The sequence below is a fragment of the Augochlora pura genome, chromosome 6 (assembly GCF_028453695.1).
Source record: "Augochlora pura isolate Apur16 chromosome 6, APUR_v2.2.1, whole genome shotgun sequence".
Lineage (NCBI taxonomy): Eukaryota > Metazoa > Arthropoda > Insecta > Hymenoptera > Halictidae > Augochlora > Augochlora pura.
The window spans coordinates 11,228,678-11,244,455 of record NC_135777.1 but is presented as its reverse complement, the minus strand read 5'-3'; the positions used below and the strand labels follow the sequence as shown (position 1 = coordinate 11,244,455).

The following is a 15,778-nucleotide window of genomic DNA, read 5'->3' as shown; positions in this document are numbered from 1 at the left end:
CCCGCAAATATTTCCTATGTTAAACTCGAACTTGCCGACCGCCGCATATTTAAATGTTCAAAAGCAATGTAAATTTGTATTAAATGTTAAATAAAATAATATTATAACGTGTAATTTTTGTCACGATAGTAATCATGTGTTATTAGAAGCGATGGTTAATTTCAAGTAACTTAATTTCAATTTTTACTTACTATTAACATTACTTTATTAACCTTTTCTATTACGAATGAAATAGTACCAATATTGTTAATACATACTATTAAAAAAATATATAGTACAGACAAATTTTATTGAAAAGTTGGCCAACTTTGACTAATGATAAGACTACAAAAAATCATCGTAGGTCGATAACTTTTTTTAAACCTTGAAACTTCTGTTCGAAGATAATGTATCTGGATTTTAATGGAGGATTATGCACCCTCACTACTGTAAGCCTTTAAATTGCTGCAATTTTACGAAAAAAAATGCATCCGTGTTTCTTTTATTATATGTATATGAAAGAAGGAAGATCAGACTATTACATAAAAAATTTTTAATCTGACAAGTACTTTGCATTTCAAGGATACTAATAAAATGTTTAGTCGAAATTTTTCTATGATACAATTTGCTCAAGTAGTGCATATTACATAAAAATGGAATTATTTCCGTTTTATTTTGTGCTACCTCTTCACATAGAGCCACGTTAAATTAAATTGTCTGTACACGCACGTTCCATATCGAAGATAAATCGCAAGGCACGGGATTAGTCAAGAATTTTCAAGCTCCGACCGGCGCAAAAACAATGAAAAGTCCGACAAGGGAAAGGACATCGTGGATCGAAACGGCGCAATGAGAGATCGGTGGCGCGGATCAGGGGTCTAACGAGCAAGAACCCGGCATCGACACTTAGCAAATTTACGAGCGGTGATCTCCAGCGATCCGTAAGCCCGCGACGGTCCGCGCGCCGGGCCGAGGCCCAGAACAACCATAGCCGGATAAAAACTCACCCAGGGAGCTCTCGGGATCGGACAGGTCGGAGAGAGAGGGCACCTTCCGCATCGAGGTGAACCTGCCAGAGAGGGCAGGCACCAGGCCCTCTTCCTCCGCGTCGGAGGCCAGCTCCTGTTTCATCAGCTTCGCCATAACCGTCACCATGCCGCCGCCGTCGTTAATGCCGCCGCCTCCCAGATAGCTGCCCACGCCTCTAGCATCGCGCTGAAACAAAACCACCAACTTTTAATCCGTTCTGTTTCGCCTCTACCACAACGAAAATCTCTACAATGTCACTGGTCTTCTCTCGGCGAGATCGGAACTTTTCCTACAGGAACACGTCCAAATGTCTTGAGCGATACGAGCAGATCGATGGAACCATTTTTCACTGCGCCGATACCAATTCGCAACTCTTCGCTTACAAAAGTTTGTTTAACGATCATTTTTGTAAGTGTTCCGAATGGAAATAAATTTTGAAATAGAATGGTATTCTCGTCGAGTTCAGATTACAAGTCAACTTTACACCTGGGGTAAGTAGGATAGTACTGCCGATTATTGAGAGGTGACCAATTGTTCTCCAGCGTAATTATTACACTGTGGATTTCGTGCAATTATGACAAAAATAAGTATGAGAGAAAAATTGAATAACATAGTCATATAGTACTTCCGACCGATCAAAATAAATAAACAAAAAATAAAACTTCTAAATTACTTATGTTTCTTGACACAGATCCGACAAACTTTTATCTTGCCTAATGATCCACAGTGTAACAACACACATTACATTTATCAAATGAAACATATATCATTTACTTATTCAGACATAAAGGCAAAGAAGAATTCCATTTAAAAATTTGTATTCAGAATTCGATGAAATAACGGAATAAAAAATGGAATATGTCTTATTCGATGAGTGTCGCGTTAATTATGCCGAGAAACAAACATAACAACACAGATATTGGTCATAGAACAGTAACCGACCCCCACTACCGTATACATTGAAGATCGTGACGCCACAATCTTCCATCATCTTCTAACGAAAATGAATTCTCTACCCCACGAAACCGTTCGACGTACCCTTCGAGGTACAGTCGTGAAAGATCGCGGCGATCCAGGGGATCGCGAGACACCGAATCTTGGCTCCCGGCAATGGAGATCGGGTTCGGATAAAGATTGGAGAGCTAGATCAAAGAGTCGCGAGAAGGACGCAGTCTCTGCGGAGGCATGAATGGACGGTGAACCTGTTGAAGTTGACGTGCCGGAAGGGGAGAACGGCGGAAAAAGAGCAGCGGGGGAACGAGGAGAATGGCCACTGGAGCGACAAAGGGGGTGAGAGACGCGCGGATGTGAAAGAGTCGGCCGGGAAGGAGAAACGAAATCGGTGAATAAGAAACAAGGAACGATAGAGAAGGAGAGAGAGAGAGAGAGAGCGAGAGAAAGGAAGAGAGAAAGAGGTCTGTCCGAGCTGGATGGAGACGGAGGAGAGCCGTGACGGATGACCGGTGGGATCTCTGTGGCAAGGGGAGGCCGGAGGGAGAGGAGAGGGCAGGCTGTGGGGTACAAAGACGTTGAAGAAAGCGGAGGACGAAGAGAAGAGAAACCGCAAACGCGATCGAAACGAAATCGAAGTCGAACCTGTAACTCCCTTTAAAAGTCTGCTAGGTGGTCCTTGTGTTTTGGAAACTGCTGAAGAGAGAGGCAGAGAAGCGGTCACTCTCAGAAGACAGAAGACGTAACTGAAAGCGAAAAGACAGGGGAGAAATCGAAGAGGGCCGTCGCGTCGCTGCATCGTGTCGCTGCAGCGACAGGCAACGACGACCGCTTGACCTTCGCGCGACGGACTCCAAGTTGAATGAAACGCTGCACAAGAGAGTGACGCAACGGTACGCAATGCAACGACAACGCAGCGACGCGATGCAACGGTCTAACCTCGCCGTACCTACGCTCTCCGCTCCTCTTGGCCCCCACCCGCTCAATTCATCACTCACTCACTTTGTCTTTCTCTCTCTCCCTCTCCCTCTCTCTCTCTCTCTCTCTCTTTCTCTCTCCCACTCCCTCTGTCTGATTTTCTTTCTCTCCTACACTCACTCACTGCCGTCCCTTTTACGCGCTGGGCTCTCCTACTCTTTCTCTCGTCGCTTTTTCCCCTCTAATTCATTCCATTCCACGGTCACCCCGCTACCTAACCAGTCCACCCTTCCTCCAACCTAACGCAGAGACACTCGTGAATCGGAGATAGGCGACTCCGTATCCGTCACTCTACGACCCCGCGTAGAATCTGGAAAGCCTCGTGAAATTGTCGCACGATCCCCCTGGGGCACAGAACATTTTGCTTATCAATTCCTCGATTCCTTGATTTCCCAGTGATTTCCGAGGAGTTTCGGTTAAACGCTCCGTTATTTCGTGTCGGATCCAGAAAACCTGTCCATGTTCGGAAACATAGGACAACTTATGGATACACAATCTGCTCGATCGTGTCTTCTTTAACGTTGGCTCGAAATGTTAATGTCTGTATAGATTTAATACAGTATTTCAAGAAATATCGGTTATCTTACCAATTCTTTATTTAACCTTGTACCTATTTCAAATCTCTGCATTTTTTAATCCACCAATTTTATTCAGAAATTTAACAGATAAATAGATAAAATAAAATCTCGATTATATGTTCGCAACCATTTGCGACACCTCATTGTCGTTTCTCGCCGGCACGTTCACGATGAGTCATTCGGATGATAAATACATTTGCAGTATCTTCTCGGAAACGAGAATTATTTGTGACTCGATCTAATGTATTCGGTTTGCGGTCGAGTCTTTTTCAGTATGTCGCCTATTAATAACGTCTAGCATTCGTAGAAATCGATTGCGAAGAAGCGTTCGAGAGGATGACGATTCGATAGTCTGCCGATCCGACCGATAAGCGGTCGATCAGCTGATAAACGCGAACGACACTGAATAAAACGTTCGATTCGAGTTTATGTATCGATTGTCGGCTACTCGCGAGCGAGATTATTCACCTGCAATTACCGAACGATCCTTCACTCGGAATATGGAAAGTGGGGAAAGGAGACAACGGGGAGGGAGAGGAAAAGAGAGAGAGAGAGAGAGAAGCAATCGAGAAAGACGAAAATAAAGGCAATTCCTCTCGAACGGCTCGAAGAAGGCACAGGGCCGATTAAATCTCGTGGCGAACAACGGCCTCTCTGTGTTCCACGATAATTATTTTCCCCTCCATGGTTGCTACACAGCGTACTGCATGCAACACGTGTATGCAGATAACCGGGTCGGGTCGCGATGCTTGTCACGCGTTCGTTCGCCGTCTTTCTCCTCGCGCATCTAATCTGTTTACCTATCTCTTCCTCTTTCATCATCGGCATTCGAACGATACAACACGGTCGTGGCGGTTCTTCGTTCCTCGGCGCAGTGTTCGGCTACGTGATCGAACGTCCGAGTTCGCCGGCGAACGAACGTGGACGCCGGCCAATCGATGGACAAAAACTACAATCGAACGCTAAAGAATACTTGACACACGCGTTTCCCCATCCGCCCACGGCCCAGGAGATAAAAAAATCGGCCGCAGCGGAACGCGTGAAAACCTTGCTCTCACCGAGTCGTGAAATTTTCCAAAAACTTTGAGGGTGAAACGGCGGATGCAAAAGTTCTTTACCTATTTATAGACGAGTTTGACCTTATGGTAACAGGGAATACAGAGAAAAGATTTGGTAAGTAAGAAGATAACGATTCGTCTGCGAGTTTTACGCAATTATGACAAAAACATTTAGAAAGCTTGGAAACATTATTGTATTATATACGGCTTATTCACGTTATTATAAAAAAAAAAAAACAAATAAATGTTTCTGCAGCTTCAGTGTCTTGCAATGAATGCAGACAATTTTAATTTTAAAAATAAAAATCCACAGACGAGTGCTTTTACTAGAGTTGAGCATTGTTCGGATTGTTTCAAATAAATATTTATCTAAGATAGTTCGCCATCAATTATCCCATCTATTTATTCGAATGATCCTCTTTTTAATTCTCTACTCGAATGATTCTTTTTTCTAATAATCCATTTTACAAACAAAATTCTTTATTCAAACAAAATTTTATTCAAACAAAATTTTATTCCAATAAATTGTTATCTAGATAATTTGCCCGAATATTTATTGAACGGTGTTGAAAACAATTTTATTCGTTAGTCGGTTCGTGGTATAATATCATGATTTCAAGTCCACGATAGAGAAAGGGAAGACTAGCCCAAAGCAGGAACAGTGAACTCATTTGTCGGTGATCGATTACGGTGCATCGTGCACGCAACTCGCGCCTATATAAATTAATCGTCGTACGAATTGCCGGTGATGCAACGAGTAATGATTTCTGAGAAACTGTGCTCGCCGGTTTCGTTTCCCGCTCCCCCCCATCTCCCTTAGAACCGTCTCTCGAAATAGCCCGGTGTTCTTTTGTCCTTACACTCGCACATCGGAAACGAATATCGAAGTATCTGCCCGAAAGAGGTTACGTTTCGTTAAACTCTACGAGAACTTGGGAACCGAACGAAAATTCACGGCGACCATCGAAACACGCAACCTTTAGCTATCGCTAACGCATGCACCGCCACGTCACGGTAAAGATCGATCACTGTTCAATTACATCGCAAAATTATACCGTGGAGTCGTAACGTAAAATCAAAATCTGTACCGTTTGCAATTAATCTAGGAAAACGAGTAAAGTAAACCCAGTCCATTAGACTCAATAAACAGAGTGGGTAGTTTAGCTAAAATCGCATTTTTACAATAAAGAACAAAAACTAATATTAATACAGACATAGAATTAGCGGGACAGTAATTAGGCAAACAGTTTATGTAAATCAGTTTTGAATTTTGTGATATTGGAAGGTAATATATCTATTTTGTCATTTATGTTGTTATTAACAAGTGGAAATATTCTGTACAAAATTTAAAGCGAATTTATGTTGTATGGCGAATTTAATTCGTATAAATAATTTAAAAAATTGCGATTATCGTACTACATATTTTTTATCTATCCATTCTAACCTTCGATATAGTTTGATTTCCTAACTCATGGCAAACTTTCCGTAGATATTTAATAAATGAATAAATCACTTCATACGTTTTATATTGTGGTCTGAACTCTATTGCCGACTTCTCTCCAAATTCGTGCGATCGAGAACCACTTCTCGATGAAGGAGGTCACCTCCAATGAATCGAATTCCCTTTTCGAAGATTTCACGGTTAGCAGGGAGCGCAGGTTCTCGATAGGTTCCAGATAAGACGGAGCGCTCGGTATTCACCGTAGCCAGGAATAACTTAGCCGATGCGCGAGCGGGGCGAGTTGGAAGCACGATGCAGCGAACGATTAATGCCAAAAACGCGAGAGAGCGAAAGCGTCGAGGCTCCCATTTATTATTCGCCGAGTCGAGGCATCGACGACCCGATTCGTATAAGAACCGGCATTATGCTCGTTCGGCGCGGACCTCGGCTCTACGGCCGAGCCGCTCTTCTTTGAATGAATGAGTAACAGGCTCGCGGAGAGGGGGGGAGTAGAGAATCGTCAAAAGAGACGAGAGAACAGAGAGAACAGAGAGCCGGAGAGACGGAGAGACGATCAAGAGCCGAGCAACGACGACCAACGTGCAACCGGGAGAGGACTCCTCGAAAACGCCCTTGAAAGGAAGAAACGAAAAGAAGCTATTAGCACGTTTTCTCATGGCCGACACAATTCGTTGCTATTTTTACCCCTGTTCCTGTTCGTGGACCCCGCGATTATGCCTCGAGCCAGAAGGAGCACCTTATCTTTCTACGATTTCGTTCCCCGTAGCCGACAATCTCAACTTTCCGTTTCTTCGAATCGTCGAAAAATTATTCGGAAGCCGAAGTCTCGGACGTCGAATCGTCGGCTAAGTTCCACAAGGTTTTGTATTTTATTTCGGAAACAGGCGACAGCCGAAAGAAAAATACTTTTTCTCCTTTTATTGTTGTATGACTACACAATTTCGGGCAATTAATTTTGATTTTTTACATTATTCATTAACGTTTCTACAAAATGTCTAGAAGAGACATATGTACATATACCGTGTCTAGAAGAAGAGTGCTAAAATTATGTTAACAAAAATAGATAAATAACAACATAAATGATCTCAAACATGTTCGGTTACATTTTTGTCAAGAAGGCCCGCCTTTCGAGCATTAAGCAACAGAATTGAAGTGAAACACACACGTCGACTCGATGCATACGCAGTTCAAATGCAGCGCAATGAAATGAAAACGTAGTCGACCTACAAATTAACACCTACGATTACCAGACTGTGAGTCTTCGCCTCGGTCTCTTTAATAATCAACTATGCCGCATCAAATATTCTTCTATACCAAAATACAGAGAATCCTCGATTCCATAACCGCACAAATTACGAATTACGAATTACGAATTGAGGAGACATTAACACGCGATCGGCAGGAAGCGACTGATCGAGAATTCAAATAGGCGTCCGTCTCGCGGTTGACGCGTCGGTATCGATCGAAGATGATCGATTTTCCGATAACCAGCGGAGCATGCGGGTTCCGCTCAAACGCTTAGAACCATGAATGAACGTAAAGCCGATGTTTTCTTAGACCGAATGTCGCCTGGTCGATGCACGTGCGCATGTACGAAGAAATGCCTCGTCGATAAGATAAAAGCGTCGACGATGGGGAAGGCGAAGAGGACGAAGAGGAGGAGGAGGAGGAGGAGGAGGAGGAGGAGGAGGAGGAGAACGTTGCAATTCTTGTGATCGCCGGAACATGCTCGACGAGCCGATTAATCGGCGTGTTTATCAGCGTGTGTCTCGCGCTCGTAACATTGTCGACGAAAAACCACGAGACAACTATGTATACAGTGCATCGGGAAACCGAACGTTCTTTCCATGAATAAACCGGCCCGGCGTCGTTATCCGTTTTCGATGAAACATGAATATTTTACCGTTCAGACGACTCCCTTAATATTCGCGGACGTCTGCGTCCGCCGATGAATTCTACAAACGATCCTCGGTGTTCCTTCCTCCATTGTCTCGTTCCAGGATCGTCGAAGATCCACGAAGGAAACCGACGAACTCACCTGACGACACAACCGGGACGAACCGATCGATGGCAAAAGCGGCTATGAATACGCAATGGCCGCCATTCATCGCTTCCCGACTATTTATACGCGGATCATTATTATCCGCGAATGAATGACAGAAGACACGCGTGATTAAAAATTCTTCCGCCAGGTCGGCCGGCGATATAAATACCCGGTTTTACCGGACTCACGGCGAAAACGCAAAGGTTATCACCGCGGGTCCGGTTTATTTCTAGCTACTTGAACCGTGTCCCTTCGGGATCAATGGATCGATCGATCCGCTAACAAAAATACGTACTTAGAACCGCCACTTCCAAGGAACTCCTTGATCCATGATTTCGCAACGTTTTCGATGGTAACATGTTCACTCGAATTATTCCGTTCTAAATTTTCCTCTATTCGATAACATTGAAATTATTTACTCTGTCAGGTATAACACCATCGAGTAGACACAAGTTATTGACAATTCATCGTTGACGATACGATGTTAAATAACTCGTGCCATTGTCATAATTATGATCTTTTATGTAAGAGATTTCAATCGAGAACGATTGAATCAAGTCCCGGCAAAATAGTTCGAGAAAATTCTCTAGGAATTGAGAGGACAGCAATTTTCTTCAGCACTTTTTTAAGTAAAGCAAAATGTCCTAATTTATTGGATGGACAGCGTCAGGGTTTTAGTTTACTTCGTCGAACTAAATTTCCCGTTAACGGTAGAAATTTTACTCAAGTTCCTGAGACGCGAATGAAGATCAATCTAGTCAGTTAGCAACATTGGACGGTGACGATGAAAAAAAGTGAAGACAATGAGATAGATTTCCGTAATAACATTCAAGAATGCATCTTCGAAGTAAAGTAAATGAATCTGGATATATCGGATGAAGAAGGGATCGCTTTTCGGCGAGTTCTGCGGAGGACTTCCGGTGGAAGAGCGCGCGGCCAAGTGGCCAGTTCCTGCGCGCGACGAACAACAGCTGTCCTGCTTTCCTCTTATTAATATTCATCGACAGATGGCCAGGAAATTTTACGGTAAAATCCATTGAAAATCGATGTGATTCAGTAAAATTTAATGACCAGACTGAACACATTCGCATGAACATTCGCAGTGGAAGTATCGCGTGCGCATGCAAGCTTACGAGCCGGGACACGGCGAAAGACGTTTTCGCGGCTGCTTTTTAAATCGATCGCGAACACTCTCGAAGACGTACCCGATATAAATCCGGCGATCGGATCGACGAGCGAGCACGGTCACGGGAAAACGAGCGTGATCGGTATGCCACGGGAACCTAGGAAAGGAAACGGATGCACCACGCCCGAATCGTTTAATCCTGAATCGATGCCGACCAACACCGCCATTTCAGTCCATAATTGCTTACAACTGGCCCCCTCTCTGCCATCAATCAGCTTCGAAATCGCTTCTATTACTTCCTCCTTCCTACCTACAGCGTGGCGTTTCTACAAGCAGGTAACATCGTCCCTAATATTTCAATTCTCCTCCAGTAAAATTCAATCTTTCTCAATTTCTATTCCCAATTACTCGAAACGGATCTTCCCCCGAGTCTCGCGGTTCGCCTTCAAGAACCGTGGTTCATTGAATTACGCGTAACGCAATCTCTGGCATCCTGCTTTTGCTTCCGCAGTTTCGTGCAGCCTCAACGTAAACCTCCAAGTACGTACGGCAGACGTCCGTTCCGAAAAATTCAATTTTGCTTGAGTAACGTCCGAGGTTCTCTTGTTCAATTAACGCACGCGCATCGGCGATCGCCTGGCAGATTATGTAACGACGTTATTTCCCGTCAGCCCTCTGGGTAATGAAAAGAAACGAGTCAGGCCAGAAAGAGAGGGCGGAGAGGGAGGAGAAGGAAGAGTGGGAAGAGAGACACGGTGATCGGTAGAGTGCGTCGTGTGACGTAGGTGAGGCAACGGTGCATCCGACTAGAACGAGCGACGCATGCAGAAGCTCCGAGAGGCCGCTCCACGCGAGAAGGGATGCTATTTCTGGCGACTTAGATTTCTCCTTTCTCTCCTCCCCCGAGCCGGCCGAACGGCTGCCGTGCACACGCGTGCTCTTTTCTTCTCGCTGCGGCTCCTCCCTGCTTCTACTTCTGTTTCAGCTACCGCCACTGCAGCCTCTGCTGCATCCCGTTCCTCTTTAACGAGCCTCGACTTTCCGTTTCTTCCCGATGTCCCTTTCGCTTTCGAACAATATCGCGTTATGCCTTCCCTTTTATTGCATTCGCTTCCGGATGATTTCACAATATTTCTGCTCTGATCCTGTACGGAATAGACACAGAACAAAACGAACTGATTTGATGTAAAACCTCGGTCGCTACAACATCCATTTGTTATAAGATTCATTGATTGATACTGAGTGAATGTTTGTCGTAGATGTCTTTGGAACTTATTCGAATAATCGAGCAGCCTACCGTAAAGTTCAAAGCACCTCAGATAATACAGAACCCTGATTAAACCGAATATTGTCACCAAATATACAGCATAGTTATTACCAATTATGATGATTTCAGACAGCACCGGATGAATTTAAAGGGAAAAAGAAGAATCATCGATTCTACATTTATTTTATTCCTCCGTGTATGTTGTAGCATATTCGTTTGCCTCACTAATATGATTTACTTTTAGGAACTATGCGATGTAGCATTCGTTTTAGGATAGCCCACCGTACAAGGAGAGCAAGATGTTGATGCTAGTTCAGAAATGATTCGGCAAGTCTGAACATCCACATGCAGCAGAGATATCCTTTGTACGATCATAGAGTTGCGTGTCGGCCCACCAGTCCACGTTATCACAGCTGGTCGTTTCTATGCGTTATCTATTGCGATTAGAGGAGCGTCTCTTCGTTCTGCGGAGCAAAAGAGTCACGAAGTAGGAGGAAGAGGTCTTATAAAGAGAACGAAGACGGAGGGGAGATGAAGAGAGAAGGAGAGCGGCGAACAAAGAGGAACGGATGGACCGAGCGAGGGAGTGAAACTAAAAAGTACAAGAGCACGGAGGGACGCGCGAGAAAGAATGGTGAGAACTAGAAAGAGGAAGGGAAGAAGAGAGAAAGAGACAGAGAGAGAGAGAGAGAGAGAGAGAGAGAGAGAGAAGAGCGTTAGACAAGTTAGGTGACCACGCGAGGTCAGAGGGGAATTGAGGGGACGGTGAATGAGCCGCTTGCTCTACGTTCATTCATGAGGCGAAGTCGGAGAGCACCGAGCAGAACGAATTGTTACTGGCACTCGTACAATCCGAGCGCTGCCAACAGCAATGCCGGCTGCCAACGTCAACTATCACCGCGAAAATAGAGAAGGATTGGCCTATTTCGAACGGACCGGACCGGACCGGACCAGCTTCCCTCGCTAACGGATCGCCGGTCAGGGTTAATTAACGATTTCTAAAACGGAACGATATACCAAGTGACCCTGATTCGACCGTCTTCGAATAATTCGAAATAGAAATGAATCGAGAGTGCACCAATGATCCTGCACCGCCTTTAGACTTTTTTTTAAGAGAAACGTCGATGCGCTCGCAACAATCGGACGCCGCAGCTAAAGCGATCGAGATATCAGAGAGTAACGAGCCCCGAATATCCAATTATAAATAGTCCCTCTCTCTGTTTACCGGACCGTCTGTACTTTCGAACGGGCACCTCCAAGCGGACACTTTTAGTCGATCTTTGTTATTTCGCGCCTCGTGGTCCAAGAATTACAACGAAACCGTTTAACCGCTCAAACAAATAAGGTAGTGAAGCCTGGTGCTTTGGCACGAACAATTTCTGTACCTTTTTTATAGTTATCGAATAAGGCAAATTGGATTTTTCTATTCAAAAATAACCGAAATAGAACTACATACGAATTGTTATTCAAAGATAAAGAAAATAAGGGTATGGACAAATGAAATAAGCTTTACTCGACGACAAATAGCAATTGGTCAGCCAACAGTATTCACTGCCCTAGTCAACCAAATATGCTCAGTCGCCTGTCGATTGTTCACTAAAATCATATCGCGTGACACATACAAAACATATACATATACAACGCGTCGAGAGCTGGCAGAAGGAAGTCCGGTGAGCATGGCCGCGGTGTCGGGCACTTTTCGCCGAGAAAACTGCTATTTCGAATTTGCTCGACCCACTTTAAAATTAGACCCCGTGTAAATTACGTTTCACCTGTGGGATCTCGCTTAAATTTAAACTCGGACGCTCTCGAGCGACTCTTCCTTCCGCTTGCTCTCAACCGAAAACGAGTGAAGGGTGTTTATCCGCTGACCTTGATGGATCTGTGATCGATCGGGTAGCCCTTCCTGGTGCCGGGACTTTCCTCGTAGAAGTCCTGTTCCTCGTCCCCGTAGTCGTACAGGGATTCCATATCCATTTCGGCTGCAAAGGAAGCGAAATCGGTCAGTCGAGAAATCAAAAGTTACTCAACAGATAAATTGTTCCCTCTCTCGCATCGCGCGGTGTACATTTCATCCCAATTTTTCGGGAGCAATTACCATCTGTCTTTCTCAATCCTTCGTCGTTAAGAGATTCCCAAATTCTATCCGAGAAAAACTCGCGTAGAGTCGATAATCCTTACTTATTCATTTATTCACGGGAAAACAAACTTTTAGTACAAAATGAAGGCAGTACGAATGGAAAAATCTAACAATATGACACATATCTAGATCGGGGGACAATTCATTTAACAAACACCATTCTTGTAGCCTGTCAAGATGATTTAGAATTTACAGAATGTTTTGCTTATTAGAGACACAATGATGAATCTCAAGGTCATCGGTGATCAATGTCATTAGAATGTGATTTGGTCGCTAACAGTCTTGCAGCTGATGCGACGTAAAACCACTAAGAAAAAAAAAAGAAAAAAAAATGTGATTTATAATTTCCAAATACAAACTACAATAAAACCAACTCCAAAACATGTGCCGCGATATGGAAAAAGGGAAGCGCGATTTAAAGTTAGTTTCTTGTGAAAGAAAAGTTTGCAACTAGGAAGCCGAGAACGAAGGCCAACGAAATCTCGATTTGGCAGTGGACGCGTCAGGAATTGAATTCTCTGCCAATTAGTCTCCTCAGTGCTGGTACCCGCCCCGTTCCTAAATAAATTCCCTTATGTATCCCTGAGAGGCATTTATTGCACGGCGTTTGCGATACAGACAATTCGTTCGGAACGCGTGCGTGTAAATTTCATATTTAGGCGGGTGGCCGCACGTGAAAAGCATAACTTTCCGTGCGGACGGTTAACTGGGGTCGCTTTAAGAACAGACGTTCAACGAACCGCGGTTCTGAGCAGGTCTGGAGATGCTAAATCACCAGACGCTCCCTTTTTATTTGCAACCTGTACAATAAATTCTCCGGCAGATGACGTCGAACGACCCACCCTCCGTTTTCCGAAATGCGCGAAACATCACGCCTCTAGATTTCTCGAAATGGTCTACAGACCATTTCAAGAAACTATAGACTTGCGCCAACATTCTTGCAAAATGAGAACAGAATTAGATCCAACGGAATAGACGAAATACGAGGAAAAGAAAATTCTGCAATGAAAATTGTTGTCCGGAGGCAAATATTATACCGTATTCAGACGAGCAAGACATGCATGCGCGATTTTGCGAAGGTTGAGTGTAAGGGGATGCGAACCGCAGGCCCCATAGCGTACGTAGGAGGTTTTCGAACCCTGGTTTCTACCAAGATCAGGTTACTCCGGCTGGAGAAGCCCGAACGACAGATGGTAGGTGGAAAAGTGCACGAGCACACCGGTGCCATCGACTCTCACGGCTCTTTAGGCGCGGGCAAAATTTGCTCGCCTGTACAAAGCGTTTCGAAATTCTGGTTTTTAACCCTGTCCGTGTCGGTCGGCGCAAGGTGTTTCTTCTATGAGAAACTGATACACATCCCCTTTTCTATCGGCGGGGCTCAATGGGTTTTCGAACCAGATGCAGCAGCCACTCCATCAAGAAATAATGGACCGAGATTCTCCGATTCGGAAACGGCGCGGGAAACGCACGAATAAACTTCCGAATTCTCAGGAAACGTGTATCGATAAGCACCGGAGGTTTCAGATCGCAAACGTGATGGAAAACACTCGCTGAACTCGGCCAGAGATCGCGATTCCGCTCCCCCGTGGTTTCGGCGTTGTTTTTGGCAAGAGCATTACTAATAAGCGAAGCGATCGCGCCGATAACAATTCTTATCGTCGAGCAGGCTGCTATCGATCCGTTACGACAAAGAAGTTGCGACCGATTCACTTATCTGACGGGATTTCCAAAGTGTTCCACAATGTTCTAGCTAAACAGCGATCGTATTCCACGAGGGAAAAACACCGATGTATTTATTGCAAAGTTCCAACTTTCCCGTTATTAAACGAAGGGACCATCGGCTATGCAGTATAAAAGCGTTCCGTCGACCGATTTCGATATCGCGACACTCATCTTCGTGGTCGCATCGCCACGCTTTATCGATTGTCGCAATCCTCGCAACGATAAACCAATTTATTGCGCGACACGCGGGAAGAACCCGTAACGACGATTTCGAAGTCAACTGACGCATATTACGAATATCACGGGGCAATCGGCAAGATAAAACGTTTCGCTTGTTAACGATTGTAACGAATGCTCGAACGCTTGTTAACCCTGCAATAAACATGTGTTCCAGGTAATTCGTACTAATATTCATATTATGAATGCTTCCCACAACAAGTATCGCCAGTGATAAGATAAGAAAATTAAAAGTTACCAGCGTGGAACGCAACGATAATCCACTTCTAACTGGTTAACCCTTCCGAAACAATACTTTCTTGGAAACTTATTATTAGACCGCAAATCCTTATGCAGGATTATTCAAGCGTTACTTGGAATCATTTTAGTGTGTTAAAAATAATGTAACAGTGGCCTTGAATTTTTCTGATATTCTCACCGTTTTCATTGTTGCCGTAAACGCACTATCTACCGCTAATTGCTGAACAAATTGGAAATGTAAAGTTGCTTTGCGTCTTGCAAAAGTTTTACATTAGAACTATCGAGCATCAAGAGCGGCCAGTGTGTACTTCTTTTGAAAAACGACTGGACTGTATTTAGCATGACATTGCAAAATTTCTGATACAAAGTACCAGCAATCTCAGAGGGTTAAACGGTTAGGGAATGAATAGACAGCGGTTCAGATGCTGTTTTCGGCGGGGCCGGTTTTCACGCGTTTCCGCTCTATCTCGAAATCTGTAGTCAGTCGGAAGGCGGGACACGATCGGCGTTTAAAGTGTCCGACCGGCTTCCGCGCAAACACAACACAAGCATGCGATTTCTACTCGGATGCGTCTACCTGGCTTTCCGGAGCAACGAAAGCGAAAGAAAAGATCGCTCGATACGGTGGGTAAAGTCAGTAACGCTTCTGGTTTTGTTTCACTCGGCGAGCTTTCCCGGCCGGAATACCGAGGACACGCAGAGCAAACTAGACGCACAACATTAGACGAGTTTGTGACCGCGGAAAGGTTTTACATTTTCCGACCATAAATTCGAGGACCGAGACAGCCGGGACCGAGCAGGAGACGCGCAAGAAAGCACAGATGTCTCGTGTATGCACTCGGTACATTGAGAATAAAACCGTGGCTTCGACCTCGTCGCTATCATCAAGTAATAAAGATGATATTAGCGAGACTCGCGTAAAGGCGAATCAACGACCATACAGTATGTATAGAATTCTTAAAAACGG

At 44.5% G+C, this 15,778-nt stretch overlaps 1 protein-coding gene across 3 annotated transcripts in view; it reads right to left on the bottom strand.

Moving 5' to 3' along the window:
• Pnt (ETS transcription factor pointed) overlaps nucleotides 1–15,778 on the bottom strand; it is a 188,590-nt gene that overhangs the window by 169,628 nt on the left and 3,184 nt on the right. For all 3 annotated transcript variants that reach the window (XM_078182602.1, XM_078182606.1, XM_078182603.1), the window contains exons 2-3: nucleotides 12,345–12,454; nucleotides 987–1,194 (exon numbers count right to left, since the gene is read on the bottom strand). In XM_078182602.1, the coding sequence (XP_078038728.1) occupies nucleotides 987–1,194; nucleotides 12,345–12,449 (313 nt within the window). In that variant the 5' untranslated portion in view covers nucleotides 12,450–12,454. The remainder of the gene's footprint in view (nucleotides 1–986; nucleotides 1,195–12,344; nucleotides 12,455–15,778) is intronic.